At 39.8% G+C, this 23,536-nt stretch overlaps 2 protein-coding genes across 2 annotated transcripts in view; one reads left to right on the top strand and one right to left on the bottom strand.

The window, feature by feature from the left end:
* Nucleotides 1–646: 646 nt before the first annotated feature.
* Nucleotides 647–4,927, bottom strand: rps10 (ribosomal protein S10). The gene is made up of 6 exons (XM_085457466.1): nucleotides 4,844–4,927; nucleotides 4,240–4,389; nucleotides 2,760–2,934; nucleotides 2,038–2,115; nucleotides 1,004–1,059; nucleotides 647–732 (listed from the first exon to the last, which is right to left on the bottom strand). Exons 2-6 carry the CDS (start codon nucleotides 4,387–4,389, stop codon nucleotides 691–693), a joined length of 501 nt encoding a protein of 166 aa, XP_085313592.1. The 5' UTR covers nucleotides 4,844–4,927; the 3' UTR covers nucleotides 647–690.
* Nucleotides 4,928–6,011: 1,084 nt separating this feature from the next.
* pacsin1b (protein kinase C and casein kinase substrate in neurons 1b) overlaps nucleotides 6,012–23,536 on the top strand; it is a 35,960-nt gene continuing 18,435 nt past the window's right edge. Inside the window, exon 1 of the mRNA XM_085457464.1 lies at nucleotides 6,012–6,188. The gene's annotated coding sequence lies outside the window, so the exon portion shown is untranslated. The remainder of the gene's footprint in view (nucleotides 6,189–23,536) is intronic.

Below are 23,536 nucleotides of genomic sequence, written 5' to 3'. Positions count from 1 at the left end.
ATAGTTCCTGACATATTCAGTAGTATCAGGGTAGATTGACATCCTTTCCAGGGTTGGTAGTACTTTTTGTCAACATAGGAAAATCAATCCATTCATTTTCTTCCACTTATCCAATTTAGGGTCGCACTACACCCTGGATAGGGTACCAGTCCATCACGCACAAGAGCCCAGATCCATCTTTGCTTTCAGGAAAACTATGAGAGTCAATGTTAACTTTAAAAAGAAATTTTCCTCTGTGTAAAAAGGTTATGTTGGGTTAATTATAACTTTGGCAAAAAGGCTCAATTTAGTATGCAGGTGAGTCATTGAGTCCTAGAGCATTTCAACTTGACGCTACCATAACCACCTAATGTTTTCTGTGTGGACTAACAGTGAGGGAGATAACTGTAAAAATGACCCTCCACACAATTTACCCACCAGACTAACTTCCTGCCAAAAACAAAGGCATTTGTTTTTCATTTGACACCATCTCAGTCTCACTGTGGCACCTCTCTTGACACACTCATTAATTATCAAAGTATTTTAATACTCAATTAATCCTGAGCTGGTCCACCATCACATTGCTCAAATTTATAACCAACGTATGTGGACTTTCGCCTGCTCATCTTACAAAATACTTTAAGAAGAAAAGCACAAACAGACCGAGTTGTATTTGGATTTTCTTTATTGTACACAAAGAGAGAGTGAAATTTACTGAGGCTGCTGTCCTCTGCCGCGTCCAAAGCCACCTCTCTGCAACAGAAAAATGTTGTCAGTCGACCAACATGTTCAATACAAGAATCTACAAGTTTTCCAGCTGCACTGTATAAACCACATTTAGCTTTCTGACATTCCTTTTTAAAACCCATGTAAAACCGCACCCACAAATTTAGGGAGGAGAGCCTTTGTTGTTCTGCTGTAGAAAACAATTCTTATAACAGAAAAACATTCAAGATCAAGACAAGGTTTTTGTTGCCAGCCCATTTCTCAAAATACCCGCATGAAACAAAGGAAATGTACTTACAAACTGGAACTCTGTGGCAGCTCCAGCACCAGCCTCTGCCTTCTTGTCAGCACCAGCTAAAGGAGAAGTTATGAGTTAAGAGGTCAGCCAGTAACTTTCAGAAATGTCAAACTTGTTAAAACTTCACCATAACATGTCAAATATATACCAAAATTAGACAGGGGGGGTGGGGCAGTAATAATAATTTTTACTGTTGTTTTTCTTTGATAAACAAGTTTAAAGTTCACACCAGCAAATTGCCTTCTGAACATCAGAATGATGTGATGGGAGCTTCATATGCCTCATTTTTAAAATCCAAATCCTCCACATACATCGATTTTTGTCTTTGTCATACAAGCTCAATCCTTTCAATAATATATATTTGATAACATGTTTCATCTGAATCAATGTGATCAGTTTTCTAAAGGAAACATGATTTAGATTCTCACCTAAGAACATATTTAACATGTCATTTGCTTTTGTTTTGGCACAAGCACTACTGGTTTGGAAACAGGCTGTGATTTGGCTTAAAACAAACCATTTTACAACATTACATTTACCATTAACGTTTAACATTTTCCAGGGCATTGGTTTCTACCGCCATCTAAAGGTGACGTAGCCAGTGTAAAGTTTTTACATGCAGTGATTCAGACAGCCACTAGAGGTCCTCCAACTTTAAAATTTTATACAAATATACTCAAAGTTTATCGAGGTGCTCGGATGTCTGCAGATGCCTGTACTTTTTGGAGGCAGGTCATTTCAGAGCTTTGTGCGGTTACAACTATTGGTGTTAATATCTGCGTGACCAGCCTATAAGAATGAGGACTGAGGTGCTCATTCAGACAAGAGTAGACAAACTATAGGAACATGTGATGGGTCACATCACTGCATTTTCACATTTCACTCTGAAAAATCAAGACATTTTACTAATGAATAACACCACCGTATGATTTAATGATCCAAAATTACCATTTTAGTTTGCATCATTCATGTAAACATCACAAGACCACATGAGCAACTCATAATGTGACTAGTGTAGTTGGTGTTATACGTACGGGGCGCGGCAGATCGCCTGTAAGCATCTCTGTCAGCCTCCCCACGGTTAAGGCGGGCGGGCCTCTCTCCTTCCACTCCTGCAGGTAAAAAGATGACAAAACATTAAGCTCCAGTTTTCCTGGCTTTCCAAAAGGGGAAATTCAATAGGCTTTAAAATTCTTTAATTTTAATGCTAACAATTCTCACTAAATATAAGTCTTTGGACTCTGAGGTCCCTCTTTTGAGTTTATTAATGAACTACTTAAATTTGTATGCTTTACAACACCCTCTAACAGCAAGAGGAGACCATAACATTTTATGTGGCACTTAATTGCTGAAACCTCTTTAGCATATTTTCATAAGATCCAATTGAAGATGCCAATTGAAAGTGCAACTTCAGCTTCAACGAAAGGCAAGGAAATTATGAAATGAGATTGTTACGATCTAGTTCAGAAGTCAATCAAAAAACTTTCATTGATAAAGAGAAAAAAATAAACCTTATTTAGAACAGATCACACTCAGGATCCAGAACATCTAAAACAATCTGCTGAAGTTTAGATTAGCAACTTTGATTTCTGGAAAACTGTGTTTGAGCACCAGATTTTGAGTTCACAATCAGCTTCAATATCATTTATAACCTCAGGAAGCATTAACATATTAAATACTATTACTAGTATTTCTGGCTTCAGGAAATGAAAAATCAAAACTTATTAGAAACAAGCATGTATGATAGATGTTTTACCCTTGGGCCTGGGCCTTGCGGTCTCAGGGCGGGTCTGGCGGCGCAGGGTGGCGGGCACGATCTCAGGGGGAAGGTGGAGGAAGTCTCTCAGGTACTGGATGCCCTCATTGGTGAGGTACCAGTAGAAATGGCGCCAGGCAAATTGCTCCTTGACGTACCCACAGGACTTCAGAGACTGCACGGAAAAGCACAATTACCACATTATACTGACTACCACAATAAATCAGTACAAAATCTAGGTTGGTATGACAGCACTATGCAGAAAGTATCTTTAGGCTTCTTGCTCAGGTAAGTGCACAGAAAGCAAGTAAGTGCACAACAGTGCTAACCACCACACACCATACTGCCCTACAATCATTCCAAAAGATAAAATGAACTCAGATGCAATAGATTCTGAGCCGACACCAACACCCATGTGAAAAATGTTTGAAAGAGCAAATAATCAGCCACACAACTTTACGAAACCTGAAAGGGCACAAAAGATACACATCAGTAATATCCTACTGTAAATGCCATTTGCCATGAGTGTGACGGCAGTAAAAATCAGCTAAATGTTACATCCTCTGTGAAAGCCAAAGAAAAATAAATAAAAAATAAACAGATACATGCTGATTTTTCCCCCACATACAACAGTGGACCAAATCAAACCGTCTATTAAAAAGTGGTGGGGCACACACAAAGGGGACAGGTCCTGACATTATGGCAGGCATTGCATAAAACACTGGGATGTGAGCGCCATGCACAAGGTGGCGATGGCATCAGCCACTTGTATACATTACACAGTAAACTCAAAATAAAATCAAGGACTCATAGGTGTACCAGATGACCACATGCCACAGAACTAAATGCAGCAGCCTAGGTTCGCCTTCAAGCAAAGTCCTTTTTTCTGCATGCATTCCCTTACTTCCTCTCTTCTTAACGGCTCTATATTATAAATATAAAAAGAAAAGTCTAAATCTGCACTCACTCCCGCTCTTCTGGGAGGATAGGAAGAGAGTCCCAAATTAGAGTATCCTGAATTTGCCTCGGGTTTAGCCACCCCAATCTGGACCACGCGTAAACAAAAATCTTCCCTAAGAGGTGTAATAACAACATGCCCAAACCATCTAAATTGGCTCCTTTTAATGCAGAGGAGCTTCACTTCAGAATTAACTGCTGAAAAGAAATATAATTCTCATCCCTTAACTTTCTCTAACCCAAACATGTAAGGGGGACATTGTCCAGACAGCATGGTACTGTTAAACTACTAAACAAATTTTACAGGTACACAACCAGGACTTGATATCTGGACTGACAAATGACATCTTCCCACTTAAAAACACAAACCCAGAACTTCTAAGTGATGCTCAAAACACATTCATGATCACTTTGTCACATTCCCCCACTTTCTTCTCCCCACGAGCCCATTTACAGTCACTACATCTCAGTTAATTCTAGTCTTGGTGAGAACTTTACAAGCTGGACCTTCGTTCTTTCTCACCTGCATCGCTTTCATCACGTGAAGGTTGGGTACATTCTTGTCAGCAAGCTCAGGATGCTTGGCCAGGTGGACGTCTTTCTTGGCCACCATGACTCCCTCCTTGAAGAGGAGCTCGTAGATAGCAATGCGGTTCTTCTTGGGCATCAGCATCTGCATTAAGAGACAACGTGCATCAGATCCCTGGAACTCAACCCATACTTACAGCAGCCTCAATAATAGCATGCTAACTGGCTAGCGTGCTAAGACACATCTAGTAATGAAAATCAAATCGCTGAAGAGACAATCAGCGGACGCTTTAATAATTCAACACATCACGAATTTTTGGACACATTCACATCAACAGCCACTCTGTTTTATAGAAATTAAAAGCTAATATCTGAAGACCGCGTCACAGGAGAAAAATGGCAACCGTTCGTGAACGCTGAAGCCGGGGTTACTTCTCTACTTCTAAGCCGAATATCAACGACTGAGAGGCGTTTAAGGCTAAAATACGCATATGTCTCCATTTATAATTTTAATAACAATGAAAAAACTATTATTTTTATTTCACAAAATCTGAGATGGTGAAGATATATTTGGATTATTGCGCCGAGTCTCACTTTACCTTTCCACTTGTTAAGGGACCGGAGCCGGAAGGAAAGTTTCTCTTCGATCAGGAAGGTTTATGCTGTGGCGCGGGCCGGCTGGAAAGGCTCGCCCTCTGCTGGTGTGGAGGGGAAACGTATCCTGTGTTCAATATGGAGCTGCAAAGTTTGGGGTCATCCTTTAAAACCAGCTGCACGAGCTGATCAGCGACTTCTTCTTAGTTTAAAAAAGACGTGAAGGGCATTTCAAAACTCAACAAAATCATCCACTAGTGCTCGGTGCTTCTTCTCCTTCTGTATGACTTTGTTTATTTGTAATATTAATATTACAAATAATGAATAAATAAATAAATACAGTGATTTTTTTTTTACACAGCAGTGATTCAAAGGCTTCAGAAACATGGACCCTGGATAGCAAGATGCAGCCCTCCAAGAAAAGAAAGTTACTCCTGCAGAAAATCTTCATATCTACCTGGAATATTTTTAAATATGCATAAGAGCAGACAGACCTTTTTTTTACTGAAGGGATGTGGCATTTAAAAATCAAAACAAAACAATAACCCCAAGAAATGTGTTGTATGCAGTCCATTTATTTGCATGGAAGCTTCTTTCAGAATAAAGAAGTAAAAATCTCTGGGTATTTTCCCAACCTGACTCGAAATACATTTGGTGTGTTTCATACATACATACTTTTCCTTTAAGAGTAAACAGTATTATGGGCTATTTCTACTCCATTTTTACTTTATTTTTACACAGACTACACACAGTCGCAGTGTGTTAACACACAGGCAATGAAGTATATTCAGTATAATATATAGCAAATAATTAGAATTTTTTTTCAGTTGAGTTACATCAAAAAACTTGGTATAAATGAATGATAATTTTGTGGCAGTCATGTCTGCAAGAGTGAGTAATCAAAGAAGAAATAAAAATAAGATTATTTAGATAACAGCAATTTGCCACTGTCCAAAAATACTTGTTCTTAGTACAGTGAAAAATAGAAAACATGTGCTTTCAGCTTCTCTAATACAAGGATTTCATCTTATACATATTTGACACATTTTCCTGGAAACGTTGTAATAATAATAACAACAACAATAACAATAATAATGATAATAATAATAATAATGATGATAATAATAATAATAGGAAGAAGAAAATTGGGCATTTATTTTGAAAGACCTTCCCGGAAAACAACCCCTCCGTTACGGTTGGTTTGATTTGAGCCGTCTCACCCTCCCCCATCTGGCGGCTCCTCTCAGCGGCGCGTTTACCGGCGACAGAAGGAGGCAGTCTCGGGTGATGAACGGAATTATTACATTTTGAGAGCTCAAAGGAAGCTGGATTATCAATTCGTATAAATTTGTAAGTTATTCTTGATTTCTTTCATAACCGTGTGTCTGCTATCAACAGCTAGCCACCGGCGGTTGATTTTTATGATGAAGTAGCTTAATTCAGAGCAAATATTACTGCTGTCGGCGATAACGAGGCAGCAAGCGACCGCGACGATTGCCAACGAGATTCAATTAAAGTCCACAGATTTAAAAGTTATTTTTTTTATAAAAGAAATACAAGTCTGCCTAAGATTTGTTATTATTTGCCTCCCTTATCTGTGCCTAAAACCCGCAGTTTGTATCTAACACCGCTGCTCTGTTCTGCTGCTTCATGACACTTATTCATATAAAAATGAGCAAAGATCAGCAAATCTACAATCTGAGTCCTTAGTAGGAGTTTCTGTGAAGAAAGTGCATGAAGCATTGGAGAGCCGGCCGGCAGCAGCCTGTGCGGGCTACTGCAGAGGGCAGGGAGGGACGTCTGAAGTAAAAAGCTTGTCCCTGGGCAAAAGCCCGTGCTTCCTCCAGACCAGCACATTTCTTTGATTTATCGCTGGAGATCAGCTGGTGGTAAATCAGGCCAGACAGGGCTGCTGACCTCCCCCTGAGCAGAGTCTCTCATCTCTAAGTGTTAGTGAGCTCTGTCCACGGTTCTGAACTCAGATCTTTGGTAGGCTCTGCTGTACAGACAGACCGTGAGAGATCAGACCACTGGAGACTGTGCATCTAGAATGCAAAAGGGAAAAAGTTGTGTAAGAACCATAGATTAAAATGTGCATCATACATCAATTTAATGTGCAATTAAAAAAAGAAACACTCAAAGAACAGTTTTGCCTTTTTTCACTTCCTGTGGTTCTGAAGGCAGCTATTAGAAACCTTCTCAGTTTGATCTTGCAAACTCCAAAGTCTGTCATTTTACCAGGAGGACTAACAGTTACATAAACATGTTCATACTGTAAGGATAAAAGTGCTGTATAAACGTGTGCGTGATTGGCTGAATGAGACTTACCAAAAGTAGAGAAGTGCCCGAATTGAGTAGAAAGGCACTGTGGAAGTACCACTCCATTTACTATGTGCTTTAATATCTGGCTGAACAGTTGTGTATTAAACTGACAACTGGGGTTGCCTGCAGCTCTTCTAATCCATTGCCTGAAAGAGGTCGAGGGTGTACTGCTAATTTGATTTTGAACTTCCTGAAGTAATTATTTCCCAAAATACTCTTTTAAAGTCACTTTTATTTTATTTTTTACAAAAAAAACCCCACTTCTTCTACATTACAGAAAGCTTACTGTGTACATGTGGGTAGATGTCCTTTGCTATATGTTAACCTGGTGAGTTAATTAACCAATAATTAGGTGACAACAGTGTCAATTATTTATTAATTATTCACATTATTTGTCAATTTGAGGATCTGATGTTTTATCTTCTCCATAATTGTAAACACTTGAGATCTGACAGCTAAAAGTTGGATAAAACACCGCATTTGTGACACGTTTCTGGAGAATTGATGAAATTGTGCTTTTTTTTAATTTTTGTTTTTTTACAAATAAACATTTAAAGATTAAACCTTAATTATTTTCCAAGCACAGTCTTGTCCATCCAGTGGACTGAGCTTTGCTTTGAGTCTATAAGCTTATTCAAAATCCTTTGCCTCTCATGTTGTTTACTATAAGGAAGTCTTTGCAGCTCATTTCTCATCATCAAACTTTATTCTTTTTTATTTGAAATTACTTTTCTCTTATTAAGATGTGTATTTTGTCCTTTTTTATTCTATTCTTCTAGCAGTTGTACCAAGGAAATTTCCCACATTTTGGAAAAATAAAGTGTATTGTCTATAAACTTATTATGTGAATATTAGGAAGGTTTATTCAGCTATGATGACTGGAGCAGTAATGAAAATACTAAAGACATGATAGCAGCTCAGTCCATTTAGGCATGTAGACACTGGGATTTTTTCACAACCTTTAACTTTAAGCTGAAAGGAGAGCACTTATTATAACCAAGGTATGCAGAAGAGCGTCTCTGAGTGCACGACACATTGAACTTTGAAGCAGATGGGCTGCAAAGCAGAAGACCACGCTAGGTGCCACAGATGTTGGATAAGAACAGCAAATTAAGGTTATAATTTGCATGGGCTCACCAACATCAGATAACAGAAGACTGGAAAAACCTTGTCTCATCTGATGAGTCTTAATTTTTAGGGTCAGAATTTGGTGTAAACAATATCAAAACATGGATCCACCCTAGTTTATATCATCAGATTAGGCTGATAGTGGTGGTGAAATGATGTGGGGGGATTCTCAGCACACTTTGATCCCAACCCTTTAGTACCAATTGAGCATCATTTAAATGCCACAGCCTGCCTGAATATTGATGCTGACCATGTATAGCTCTTTATGAGTGTACCTACTTTCTGGTTGCTGCTTCCAGCAGGATAATGTGCCATGTCACAAAGCTCATATCATCTCAAACTGATTTCTTGAACTTGACAATGAGTTCACTGCAATCAAATGGCCTCCACAGTCACCAGATCTTAACCCAACAGAGCACCTTTGCTATTTGGAGAAATGGAAGATCCTCATTGTCTATTTGCAGCCAACAAAACTGCACGAACTGTGTGATGCTATCATCTCAATATGGATCAAAATGTCTGAGGAATGTTTCCACCACCTTTTTGGGTCTATACCAAGAAGAGTTAAGGCAGTTCTGCTGGCAAAATGAGATCCAATTGAGTACTAACAAGGTGTAGTTAATGAAGTTGCCAGCAAGTGTAATATATCATGAATTGATGCTTCACCACAACAGTGGGGTCTGCCCCACAGTTTGAGGACCACAAACTTAAAGAGGGAGGCCTGAGTGCACACATGTTAAAGAGCTTTCATTTGAGTGCCAGCTTGGATTAGTTTATCTGAAAAATTAGTGACACTCATTTGATTTGCTGCTGGTGGTTCAGCCCCTCTCCATTTTTGTAGGAAGGGTGACAGATGAAGTATCACTGTTAACGTAATCAATTAGACTAAAACCTAGCCCGTCTTTGCTTTTTGTATGAATAATTAGGGATATGTCATTCCCAGTGGGAATAGACACAACAGTTTGCTTCCAGTTGTCATTTGTACTTTCCATGATTGGCACATCACATCTGGTGCACCCTGCCGATGTTAGACGATTGGAAGAAAGCAATTAGACTTGAGTATTTCTTTCTATGTGTCCCTTTAGCCTTTGTAACCTAGAATATGGCTTCAGACATCCTAAGCTACGCCATCTATGTCTGGCTTTGGATGAATGCAATTAAAATTTTAATTTCATCTTAGTTGCTCTGAGAATTACCCCAACATTAAAACAGATGAGTGCTTTTGCTGCATGTTTTGAAAACTGCTGTGTGTTTGGACAAACTCTCCGGGTAATAATTTCCGTCGCTGAATGGAAGTGATCCACTTATAGCTATCTCAATATATTTTTAGTGGCTCAGGCTTTTAGGTAAACGGTTGAGAGAGCAGGGCCTTCGATTCTGCTGTGAACTAGAAGGTAATTGGTGTCTCAGATAGGATCCTCACAGGGGATCGTGAGAGAAAGCAGGGCTGTTTTGCAAACCCTTAAAGGTTTGCATCCTCCATCCTTTAGAGCTGAAGTGACACATGAAATGATGTCGTTTTCACTTAGCTTCTCCTTAAATACCTGTAGATGAGTTGTGTTGTTTTGTGATCCAGTTGTTTTCGTGTAGTGTGGTTTCAACCAGAAAAAGAGTAGAAAAAGAATCTGCAGAAAAGTACAATTTGTTTTTTTCTGCTGCTGTTCCAATAGTAAGATGATTAGGCTCGTGTCTGCTATCTGGATCTCTTTTAAGACTAAGTTTTGAGCTTTGGTCAAAACTGACTTTGTTCATGATTTTCCTGTAGACCGACTAATCAGTCAACAAATCTGTTCAGCTTAATAGATGTTTTAAATGCAGCATCTGCCTGTACATATGTGGTTTGGTATGAACCTCTCAGATCCCCCTTAAAAGCAAACCAGTAATTAAAGCCAAATCTATTGTATGTATTTACATGGGTAATATGTTAATGACTCATTTTCTGTTTCAAAATTGTCTGCCCAGCCACTGCTTGTGTTTAGGTACTGTCTGACTTCACTGCACTGTGCCTTTAGATTCCTAGATTCTTAATCAGCACAGTCTGACAGTGACTGTGCAGTGCAGATCAGCTCCTAGCACAATCCAGACATCACATTTATACTCATATAAATTCAGTTCTTCAGCTGCTCTTTCATTACCAGGAACTAGAAGTGCTTGATAAACAGACATGTTAGAAGCAAAATATTGTAGCCATTACCTTTTCTCAGTTTTGATTTTTTTTTCCTTTTGTGAGAAAAGGTATTTTAAAGGTAAATGGGTGATTTCATAGGTTTATATTCTGTTTTTTGTGTATGTTTTGTTAACCTGACTCAGCCTTTCCCCCCAGAGGTTTAAAGCGCTACAGACCAAACAGTTAATGGGGAAAAAAATTAATTACATGCAGCCCAAGACTAAACATTTAATTTAAAAAGGCAATGAGGAAAATAATACTTAGTTGCAGTCTTTATGAAAATCTGTATTTCAAACTGGGGCTCAGGGCCCTGAAAGTTGTCCCAAGTTAAATGGATCTAAAAATAATTATAGACAAAAGCAATTATTTTTCTTGTTTTTCCTCAAATTCTAATTCATTCGCAAATTGTTTTTACCCATTAGGGCAGTACAGGCTTTCAGTCAGATGCCTCTGAAATGTAATAATTTCATCAGGCACAGTGTTTTTCCCGAGAAGACATTCTTTAGCTGTAGTTTACCACAACTCAGGTTTTTGTGAGTGTCAGTGAGAGCTTCACTGAGCAAATGCACTTGGATAAGTTGATGTGATATGTGTCACGTGATGTGCATGCCTCTATTTACTGGAGTGTAATATATCAGTGCGTATCTCTGGGGCATCTTTATTGTAGGTGTTACGTTACAAAAGGACCTCACAGCTTTAGGGGAACAAGAAGAAGCTATTAGAGGTTGTTGGCTGGAGGTTTGCTTCGGTCCTCTGAGGTTCCGGCCATCAGATTTATAGCATCAGTGAAGAGCTTAAGAGTCAAATGAGAAGGAAGGAAGAGGGCTTGATGTTGCCATAGTGACTGGGTTTGTGAAAGATGGGGTCTGTGTTTGTGTATGAAAATATATGCGTGTTTGTATGGATTAGAACTGCACCAGTTAATTTAATGACTTAAAATGTCAGAAGATACGTTTACATTAAAAAAAATATATGAAGCCTCTGAATTGGTGTTTTGTCCAAACACTAACACATATTTACATATAATAAACATCCTGTTGTAGTGATGTAGGTCATCATGTAAAATCATCAAAGCAGAACAATAGCTAAGATATTGTCAGATGTTCCAAGGCCAAAAATGAGCTTTAAACTGGCTTACTGAAAGACCCAGAAATACTCAATTCAGTGTTTTTCCAGCGTCAAAAGGGTTTTATGATAGAGAAAGCTTAACAGTAATGAACTGTCTTCTGATAATATTTTTATTAGATTAACTCTAAACCTAAGTGTTTCTTCGGCTTGTCATAAAGTGTCAATGCGCTGCACTGTGCGCGTTTGAAAAGGACGTTTCTTTCTTCTGCATGGAAAAAGTTAATTAATTAATTAAACCTACACGTTGTGTTCATAAACCATATGTGCACTGCAGAACCGAATTTGAATATAAAAGATTCCAACTTGACTGCCCCAAAGTTGCCGGTTGAACAGCAGCCGGCATAGTTTGCCCTCACCTGATTGTATCACTGATGGTGTATCCTCTGAGTTGCTCTCACTTCTAGCTGCGTGAAACGTTTATTCATGAGATCAACAGCAGAGGCTTTTGTGTGTGCATCTCATAGCTTTTAGCAGCTGCACTGAATCAGTAACTTCCATTTTCCTGCCCAGCATCAGCTTTGCTCAGTCCAGGCTTCAGTGTGTGTGTGTGTGTGGTTCACACTTTAACCCCAGCAGCTGAACCAGGGGTCTTCAATAAAAAGCTCACACTGCCTCTCTGCTGTGGATGATGAAAAAAAAAAAGATTATTCATTGCAAAACACTGGCATGAAGAGCACTGGGGTCCTCAAAACTTGTCCTGGATTATTGATTGAATTCTTTGAAAGAAAACTGGCTCAGCTCTGAACACTTAATGGCGTTTAAAACCACAAGGTTGGACATAATATTTTTCACCGCTTGTCATCAAAACATTATACAGAATTAAAGAGGAACTAGCTCGTGGGTATTATAATGAAAGTAAATGTACTGTGACTTTCATTCTAGCCAGACTTTACTAGGCTGCTTTTATGTCTTCAATGAATCAATAAAACCAAAGTATTCAAAGAGTTTTACCAGTGCCTCACACACGGCCATGCCCCAGCACAATAATAAAACAGAAATTGTCAAATCACAGCAGGAAAAAAAGACTGCATTACAAGATTGTGTTTTTTGTACAGGGGCATAGAGCCAGACCTCTTGCCCTTTCCGTTTTTATTTGCCAGCACACTGGTCATAAATTACTTTTTGCAATTATGGGATATAACACTGGGGTCAAACAGAGCAGTCGCCCCCTGGGAAAAGCACAAGTAGATGACCCACAGATGGCACGTACAGAGGAGATGAGTGCCTGTCTGTGTGGATAGGCAGTTAGCTTTCTTTGATTCTGGGGTCCCTGCATGTTGTTATCTGCTGCTGTTTATGGCTGATGTTTTAACACTGCTCTGTCTGTTGTTGAAGCACGTAAGCACACCTGCTTGCTCTGAGTCCTCTTATTCACAGCATCACGCTAAATAACAGAAGAGCTATTTAGAATTTTCCTAAAATGTGTTGCGGCACTCATTATCATTCAGTTTTTTTCATGCACCATTCTAAAAGAAATGTTATGGCTCAGACTGCAGCGTTCGCATCAGCAAATCTGTATTGATTGAGTGGATGCAGCGCAGCTGAAATGTTACCCTGATGTTGACTCATCCCTGTCTGTGCTCCACAGATCAGGCTTTATCTGACCACCCGTGTGACTGTCTCCTCCCTTTGTCCTTTCTGCCCGTTTTAATCCCTGTGACGAGTAATTTTACGCCTTCCCTCTATCAGTCGGCCTTCCTTTAGATATGCAGTAACAGTTGTGCCTGGTTACAAGGTGCCTTTTAAGGAACGACAGTCTCCACCCTCTCTCGCGTTCAGCTAATTATTGATGGCGTAATGTGTCTTCTCAGGCATACGTCAAAGTTCACTCTTGCAGTGTGTGTTTGTAAAAGGCGTGGTAGACTGCAGGATGTGTCAGAGTTGCAGGTAAACAGACACTGTCTCTCAGTGTCAGGTGTCAGTTCTGTCAGAATTTCTCGAGGCAACGCTGTCGAGGACTGAGAGGCCACAAAGACGATAAACCAGGTTCAGTAGCCACTATGATCTGCACTGATGTGTCTGAATGTCTGCTTTTAGTCTGCTGTGTGTGTGTATTTAATGTGAAATTGCAGTGGAGGGTTTTGTTTTGTGGTTTTTTATGACTGATCCTGTGCCACACTTTAATTATGAATGGGCATTACTTTGCATGCCTTCAAATACCATTTTATTAGTAGCATTAAAGACCAATGTAACCTGTGACGTTGTCAGACAACAGTTTTAAATAAATGTTCATACTTCATACATTATGCAATTCAACTACCAACATTTTGTTCATACGTTTATTACTATTTGGTACCTGTGACTAATGTAACCTATGGCCAAAGTGTCTGGTAAGCTGCCTTTTTTCTGACTGTGTAACTGCTGCAGGTATTTCAGACTCCACACAGTCACCTCTGGATTCACAAAAGTCTCTGCAATTTTTTCTGTATAATGCCTGCAGCTAGACTTTGATCTGTAGTGCCACTGTAAGTATTCACAGTGGCTTCTTAGTGATATAACCACAGACGATTTCATTATTAAATTAGGGGAACAGACAGAATAATAGCACAAATAAGGTGTTTCCAGCTACTACATGAGTCATGTCTGCTTTTGTTTATTTTCTGGCTCTGTTGATGACCATCTGTAGCTATATTTCATTTGTGGATAAGTAACCTTAGAGTTAGTAAACACCTTTTTTCTCCTACTCGTCAATTAGATGTTTAACTGCTAACAATCTGTTTGCATCCTACTGATCATACCTGAAATGTACACCTAATTTTCTTTTCCTTATTTCCTGTGATGTATATTGTTATAAGGGTGGCTTGTCCTATAAAACATGGCTAGAATTTTGAATAATGAAACCAAATGCTTAGGCTTTAGGTGGTCTGGACCATTCTTTTTCTTCTGCTCTAGGCTCTGTGTGATGTTAGTGTGAATTAACATCCTTAAAATGGTTAATCCTTAATATCTAGGATGCCCCGGTCTGGTTGAGTAGAGGAGCTCTCAAACCTGATGCTCCAATCTTCTGTTTGGGCCAGGGCATCAGTCAGCTGAAAACTGGCTTAAAAGAAAGGTAGCCTTAAAGAGAGTGGAGATAGAACTGCTTGTTTTAGACAGATGCTCAACTGAGGGGCTTCACAAAGAATAGTATGACATAGCTATGAATTATTTTCATAAAAACAAGTTTGGTGCAGGCCAAGAATGAAAATATAGAAGAAATTAACATAATGCATGTGGCTTCAAAACTAGGCCTAGAAGATTTGAGCTGACAGACTGCCTTGTTCTCGTTGATTTCAAGTTCATTCTTTTAGAACTCTTTAGGTTTGGAGTCTGTTTTGCTACGGTATAAACACTGTTTTTGTTTTCCATTTGTTTGACTGAGTAAAGAATTTTGTAACATATTTGTACCGGGGAATGGTAAAACAGTCACTCAGGAGAAGTGCCTCTCGTCAAGGCTTATTTTGTTATAACAGCAGCTGTTAAGGGAGGCAAGAGGCATCCAGATTCTCTTTGATCATACACATTTTATTTACTTGCAGACTTCGTGTTTTCAGCTGAGACATCGGCTGTGATTCCAGAGTATTTTGCAGAGCTGGAGTCATGTTGTTTGTAGAATAAAGTTTGTACTAGGATTCAAATCTAACTTTCTTCAAGATGTAAAATACTTTTACATGTAAATGTTATGTGTAGGCCCGTTGGAGTGCACCTGTATTATATTGATCTTTTTGTCTTTACAGTGATGTGAGATCACAGAGTTTCTCCACGTGAGGTGGGGTTGTTCATCTCGTCTAACTGTTTACACAGCAGTGTGAATAATTGATGAATGTGTTTCTATTTATAGGACTTGAATGTGATGAGGGCAGCATGAACAGGTTGGTTCTGAGGGAAGAAAAAGAGTTGAATTTGAATAATGTGGACTGTACACAAGCTGAGAGGGGCAGAGGATGTGTGTTAGAGCAGTGGTCACCAACCCCCGGTCCTCGGACCGGTACCGGTCCGTGAGTCGTTTGGTACCGGGCCGCGAGAGTTGAGGCTCAGGTGTGAAATGTATGGTTTTCAGGGTTTTTATCGGTTTTCAGCGTTTTTTTGTTATCGTTTTTATCGTTAACTCGGTTTTCCTGGGTCTTTTCATGTGTGTTATGAATAAATCTTCTTTTTTTCGGTACCGGTACTAGTTTTATTTTGTTGTATTTATCCGTGACACCTTAAGGCCGGTCCGTGAAAATAATGTCGGGCATAAACCGGTCCGTGGCGCAAAAAAGGTTGGGGACCGCTGTGTTAGAGTGTATTAAAATTTCACATAGTGGACATCATTATTTGATCTTTGTCTAACTGGCTTCATAAGGCAAGGTGCAGTGTTGCTAATCTTTTGTCAGCTTTCTTTCGTTAATTTTGTCAGCTTTTTGTAACAAATCAAGAGTCTCACATATACAGACTGTGAGGAACTGAGTTGTTGGCCTACATTACATATTACACACATATTTTTATATACATAAAAAATAGGGGTGCAACGATATTCGTATCGATATTGAACCGTTCGATACAGTGCTTTCGGTTCGGTACGCATATGTATCGAACAATACAATTTTTTTCAAATTTTTTTTTTTTCAATTTTTTTTCAATTTTTTCAATTTTTTTTTTTTTTGTGTCCCGTTTGGATCTATAGCCATCAGAATTGTTGTCTTGAGGCCAAGAAAGATGCCAAGAGGATTTATTTTAAGTGGATCATCATATTGGTCCATTTGATTGACCTTTATTATAATTATGAATTTATTTTATTTTCAGTTGCAAACGGGACAGACATGACTGTGGGATAGGACAGGGGGAAAGAATGAAAGAAAGAGGGGGAGAGAAAGAAAGAAAACCAAAGGGGAGAAAAAAAAAAGAACAATACAAAATTTGTAATTTATTTTATCAACTTTCCTTCTGACAATGCTGTCTGTGTTGAGCGCTCAGTGAATCTGCATTTGACTACTCCGCCTAGGCTCGAGAGTGCAGCCTAGGCGGAGTAGTCGAACGCAGATTCACTGAGCACTCAATACAGACAGGATGGTCAGAAGGAAGAGCGCAGGGCAAGCTAGCGAGACAGAAGTGGACCTCCCCACCCTCATTCAGATCTGGCGTTTGGAATTATTTTGGTTTTCATGTGACGTATGACCCTGAAGGTAAGCGAGTCATGGACTAAAGTAAAACAGTATGTTGGATGTGCCATGCAATGCTCAATTACATGGGTGGGAGCTAGTGTGTTAGCGCAGTTAGCTCGTTAACGTGTTGGCCGTCTAGCCCCTCTGTATAGGGTAGCTCGTTAACGGAGATTTGCCGTGTTGTGGCGTTAAGGTTATTTCAACGAGATTAACCTGAAAGCACTAGTGGGAACACAACGAATATGACTGCACATTTACACCGACATCATCCGAGTGCAAAGACAAAAACAACAAGCATGCATGCTACAAACTTTAGCCGAGTCATTTAGACAGCTGTTAGCACAGGATTCTCCTTATGGAGACCTGATATGTTTAATATGCTGCTGAGAATATAGCCCAGAAGAAGCGGATAGTATAGCTTTTATTTTGGAAAGAGACATTTCTCTGTAATAAACTCTCTTTTCCAAAGATGAGTGATTCCTCAATCAGATACAGGGCTCGCAATATCGCTAGCCCGACGTCCCGGGGCTATCTCTCCCCTGCCTGTCGGGCTATTGTAGGAAGGAAAAATATATGTCAATGCTTTTGCATTCTTTCAGAAATGTAGCTGGGTAATTATGTCATTGGCATCGGTGAGCCACTGTCAATATGTGACATATTGAAATCGTGTTTGAATTTGCGCTTGTTTTTTTGCTTTCACTTTGCAATCGCGCGAACTGTGTATAGAGAGCGACAGCACTGATCTGTGAGTGATGATAATTTGTGCACCAATTCCTCTGACATCGTCTTATTAATTGTTAGCTTACTATGCAAACATGACAAGTGAAATCTCCCGCAGCTTAAACATGTGAGAGGTTGATCGCGCAGAGAATCGCTGAGCTTATGTGAGTGCGGCAGGATATATATTTCACTACGATGACCTGGATGATTGAGAACCTTCACAGACAGATATATATTTTAGTTCTGCTGAGCCAAATAAGACCGGTCAGGGTGAAGAAGTGACAGCCAAAGAAAAGCTTACCACAAAACGGAGAAGTTATGACAAATCAGACTATAAGGCAAAAAGAAAGTGCAGCTTTATGGTTTCATGGACAAAAGAATTTCTGTGGCTGCAATATGACGAGCTAAAAAACAACACGCACAAGGGTTAGGGTTAAATTTAAAAACTGTACTTTTGTGTTAAAATATATATTTATAATTTTAATAAATGACAAATTAAAAAGGCATGAACATTTTTTTTTGGTATCGAAAAAATATCGAACCATGACACCAAAGTATCGAACCGAACCGAACCGTGAATTTTGTGTATCGTTGCACCCCTAATAAAAAATTAAAATGACTACAAAACTTAAAAACTGAGTTCCAGCATCAACAGAAATGAGCTAGCAAGACATTCGGGGGATTAAGTAAGACTATTGTAAAGAATAACTAAGCAATCAATTAGCAGAAATATGAAGAAGTGAACAAACTGCCCTTCCAACCCCAGTGCCAGAATAACACAGTGCAATCCAATTAACAGCAAACACCAATTAGGCAGCTCTTTTGCAGCTGGGGCTCACTAGCCTGCCATCTCTAACTGTAACCACCCAGCAGCTGATAAACAAAAAAATAATAATTAATGTTCAGTTATATGCTTAACTTTTGTTCTGAATTCCTTGTTAATTATTAAATATTTTATAGCTGCCCTGTTAGTAGCAGAGGAATGCTCTCTGGCCATCATACAAATTCCCAGCAGCTTACGTCAGTTTATCTCAGGGTCACCTACACACTTAGTATCATTGTAATCTCCCTATGACATAATCAATACTTGCCTTTTACGGCAGTCTACTGAAGGAATTAATGCCGTAATAAAATTAAGCTTTTTTTCTTTTTTACTTCTGAAGGATTTGTTTTAAATCTTGAAAGAGTTTGGTCCTTCCTAGTTCTGTAGCTTTTCCTTCTGATCTTCCCTCCCTCCTTTTGTTTAGAAATCAGAACTAACTTTGACGTTGCATCATCTTCTCAGCCTTTGTGAAGCTATGAAGCCTTTGTGTGGGTCGTGGAGCGTACTGTGATCACCCATTTTAAATGTCAACAACAGATCACACGGACAATTTATGATTAATGCCTTGCTGAACTAGCGTAGGAGTAGCGTTATGAACTGTGATTTAATCATTTTTTTAAATATAAGTCCATTTATTCAAATACAGAAACAGAAAAACATTGATTCATCTGTAGGTTGCAATTTCATACCTGTTAATCTCTTATCTTGAACACAACTTGATCGGGAACGGGTTGGGTCTGCCTTATAAGTCTGTGAAGGTTCTCAGTCATCCAGGTCATCGTAGTCAAAGGAGCTTGCAAAGAAAAGCGTCTGGACTTCTTTAAGTTACTTGAAGACGTTTCACCTCTCATCCGAGAAGCTTCTTCAGTTCTAAGGTCAAATGGTGGAGAGTCCCAGATATAAACCTAGTGGGAGTATCCCCCCACAGAGGGACAAAAGGACCCTACACCACCGGGCAGAACATGTTCCCTCTAAGCCTGAAGGAAAAAAGAAGGAACACACACATGTAAAGGAAGCACTCAAAACGTGCGGCTATCCTAAATGGGTGTTCTTAAAGTCAGCAAAGAGGCACAGAAAAGAAGATCAGACACCAGCGAGGGAGGATAAGAAAGACAGACGCAACAACATTGTCATCCCCCATGTAGCCGGTGTATCAGAAAAACTCAGGAGAGTTTTCTCCAAGCACGACATCCCGGTGCATTTCAGACCCAGCAAGACGCTCAGACAAAAACTGGTTCACCCGAAAGACAAAACGCCAAAACACAGACTTAACAATGTGGTGTATGCTGTACAGTGCAGCGAGGAATGCTCAGACCTCTACATTGGAGAGATCAAACAGCCACTTCACAAGCGCATGGCACAACACAGAAGAGCCACCTCCACAGGACAAGACTCAGCAGTCCATCTGCATCTTAAGGATAAAGGACACTCTTTCGAGGATGCCAATGTTCACATTTTGGACAGAGAGGACAGATGGTTTGAAAGAGGAGTGAAATAAGCCATCTATGTCCACTGTGAGCGACCATCTTTGAACAGAGGCGGTGGTTTACGACACCAACTCTCTGCCATCTATAATCCAGTTTTGAGATCCCTTCCCAGATGCCTTAACGCCCACTCACATCCTGGGCCATCTGATCTCAGGAATTCGCATGATAAGGTGGGGCCAGGTTTCACAATGAACACACCCGAAACTCTGGCTGATTGGGACCCACACCCAGTTTCACACCTTGGCTCAGGCGATTAGAGGATCATCAGGGGGTCCTTTTGTCCCTCTGTGGGGGGTTACTCCCACTAGGTTTATATCTGGGACTCTCCACCATTTGACCTTAGAACTGAAGAAGCTTCTCGGATGAGAGGTGAAACGTCTTCAAGTAACTTAAAGAAGTCCAGATGCTTTTCTAAGCTCCTTTGTCTGCCTTATAAGTTACAGTGAAGTACTCAAGTAAGAAGCGTCCTTGTACAGACCTTTAATCATCCTGTGTGTTTAGTCGAGCTTTTCAGGTTCCTTGGTATATATTGATCTCCTTCTCTGTTAATTTAGTGTTAGTATATCCTGTAAAAAGATATGCTTTTAGACTGATTTATAGACGTTGCCTTTTGCCTTACTTCCATTTCTGTGGATGACCACTGTGTGCTCAGATTTTTGACTATGCTTTCCCTCTCCTTGCCCTGTATTTGCATCCTCCCCTTGCAACCTTGTTAGTTAGACACAGGTTTTTCTTACAATTGGACATTGAGAGTCAGTAGCATCACAGTCATAGCAGTTGCACTTTTGCGTACCTGAATCTTTTTTTCTGTTTCTACACTGTGTACAGACTCGCTTAACAACACGATGCTGAAGACCTCCGTAGGTGAACATTTTTTTTCTTTTACACAGAAAACTGATCAGAAATCAATAAAGAATCAGACTTGTAGACCTGATAATTGCATTGGTGTCACTGAAATCGTATCGATATGCATACGTATCTGGGACAATCTAAACAAGCTAGGTCCACTTAAAGACCCAAGACCTCAACACCATCTGATAGAACCTGAGAGTAACAGTGTCTGTATTAACAGTGATTAAATCATATATGATTATGATATATATGATTAAACCATGTAGAACCAGGGCTCGCAAAATTTCAAAATCCCTGATAGCCCTTCGAGCAGGCACTCTTCAGTTTTTGGTAGCCCAAAATAATTTATTTAGCCCGAATAAAAAAAAGAGGACAATTTTTTGATTGATGTTTTGTTTCCTTTACAATATTATACATGGAAACAAAACATCAATCTAAAAATATTCAAAACACAAATTACAACAACAAATTACAATCATCAACTCAAATATTTGGTCCTAATTGAACAGAAATTTCTATGAACTTGCAAGAACTGTGTAGAATATGAATGTCAGATCCTGAATTTGAAATTTCCACTGAAATCACAGGTAAGAGGCAAGTGGAACCAAGATCTAGGACATTTGCTTTTTGAAGTTTGCAAAGACTGCTAAATTTTGCCAATGGTAGTTCACTCTTTGCAACATAGTACGCTGTTTTAAACTGATTTTCAGGTTTATTTTTAGTATGGTATTTGCAATTGGTGTTTGTTCTAGGAAAGATACTGCAGACTGAGCAATAATGCATTTCTTGCATTTCTCATGGGTTCTGATGGGGTCTTTCTTAAAATGACTGGTCCCAGTAACAAAGGCGGTTGTCGACTCAGAAATCGAGGGAAACTCACAACACACCCGGCAGAACATTATGTTATTTAGCTCGTCATATTCCAGCCACATAAATTCTTTTGTCCATTAAACCAAAAAAGCTGCGCTTTCCTTTTGCCTCGTAGTCTGATTTGTCATAACTTTTCCGTTTTGTGGTAAGCTTTTCTTTGGCTGTCCCTTCTTCACCCTGACCTGTCTTGTTTGGCTCTAAAGAACTAAAATACCTGCATAAATCCATCTGCTTTTACACACATACTTACATAACAATCAGCAATTCTCTGCGCAATCAACCTCTCACATGTTTAAGCTTGCTGCAGGAGATTTCACTTGTCATGTTTGATAGTAAGCTAACGATTGATAAGACGATGCCAGAGGAATTGGTGCGCAATTAATCTGTGACTTACCAATCAGTGCTGCTGTTCTTTATACACAGTTTGCGCCATCGCAAAGTGAAAGTGAAAGCAAAAAACAAGCACAAATTTAAACGCGATTTCAATATGTCACATATTGACAGTGGCTCATTGATGCCGATGACATAATTACTCAGCTACATTTGCGAAAGAATGCAAAAGCATTGACATATCCTTCCTTCCTATGATAGCCCGACGGGCAAGGCTGAGGTGGATTTTGGTAGCCCGACTGGAAAAATCGCTAGCCCCGGGACGTCGGGCTAGCAATTTTGCAAGCCCTGAGAACTGTGGTGGAGCTTGGTTGCATTTTCTGAAGGGTTTCAGTTGATGGGGGCTGGCGGGGAGATCAAGTGATCTGCCACATTTGCTGTAGAAGTTGACTTTGTAAGCTTCGTAAGCTTGACTTATGCCACACTACAAAGCTCCTCCAGTATTGGTCTAAAGAAATGTGACTTTAAGTTTCTGCCTGTACTAAATCTGAAAAAGTCCAATTATCAACTTCAATAATTATTTTATAGTCGTTTCATGCTTTTATACAATCATATAGATGTCTCTCTTTTGCTGAATAGTCTTATTTTAACATGACCAGTCAAAGGTTACCTAAACACAATCTTTGTATGCATTTTATTTAACAATATGATCACTGAACACCTCACACACCAAAGTAAAGCATCCCCAGTGCTCAGCCCTGCAGCTTGTCTCCCCCCACCCTGCGTTTTCTCTTCCTCTTCTCTGTCCTCTGCTACTCTGTCTGAGCCATTCAGGCACAACACCATAGGATTATCTCTCTCTCAGTGAAGCAGGCACACACGTAAAGTTTGCTGATCATATCAGAGATTTGAGTTCTCGGCTCCTGTTTTCCTGCTATGCACACTGATGCACCGTGGCTTAGTCAGACAGAGAGGACGGCAGGCAGCACTGAGCAATAATAAACAGATACGAGGGGTGGAGAGGAAGAGAGGGGCTGCCTTCTGGAGAAGCCCACGTGTCTTTTTTTTCTCCTAGCCATTAGCCGCTGTTGATGGAGGACTCGGGGTAAGCTTTTGTTGCTTCTTGGTGGGCTGTGCTCTCTTACTCTTGCGGTCTTTTGACAGCCTTTGTCTGGGGGTTTTACTCTTTTGATGCGTTGATGCCACTGGCCTTTCACCCTGGAAATTGTAATGCTTTTTGATGCTTATGCACTTGCAGTGGAGGGATAGGAATTCCTGATGCTCTTCCTTGTTTTTTGAGGATGCGGATCCAAGATTGCAGGTTATACTTGGGAAAAAGTCAAGAGTTAAACAAAGCAGCGTGATGGTAATTCATTTTGGAGGTTGCCGCCACTGTTTGAGGTTGTATATGCATGTGCGGGTTGGTATGAATGCATTGTTTCTGCTCACAATGAATAACTCATTGCATGATTTTACTTCAATTTAGATACAGTCATATTTATATAATAGTGTCTGTGTCGCCTTTATCGTTACTTGACTTTAATGAAAAGTGGGAGAAGCTGTTCAGCGGTTGTTTTCCCGCACTGCGATCTGCCTTTATGCACGCGAAGCAAAGGGCTATCCACAACAAAAGCCCCTCTCGGCATGTAGCTAATGGATTAACCAGGCATGATAAACACCCACTTCTTTACCCCACTCCCCACGCTGCATTGCTGCCCAGTTTATTTTGCCCAGATTTGCCAGGTTAC

Source organism: Copadichromis virginalis, linkage group LG5 (genome assembly GCF_057382275.1).
Source record: "Copadichromis virginalis isolate Kocher_CV1m ecotype Utaka linkage group LG5, C_Virginalis_male_GT1.1, whole genome shotgun sequence".
NCBI lineage: Eukaryota > Metazoa > Chordata > Actinopteri > Cichliformes > Cichlidae > Copadichromis > Copadichromis virginalis.
This window is presented reverse-complemented; position numbering and strand designations above follow the sequence as displayed.

Coding starts and splice junctions, on each gene's coding strand:
- rps10 (XM_085457466.1), bottom strand. CDS start 4,389: ATGCTGATGCCCAAGAAGAACCGCATTGCTATCTACGAGCTCCTCTTC. Junction 2,116..2,759: donor CGCAAGGCCCAGGCCCAAGG/GTAAAACATCTA, acceptor TTTTACCTGCAG/GAGTGGAAGGAGAGAGGCCC. Junction 1,060..2,037: donor CAGGCGATCTGCCGCGCCCC/GTACGTATAACA, acceptor CTTCTCCTTTAG/CTGGTGCTGACAAGAAGGCA.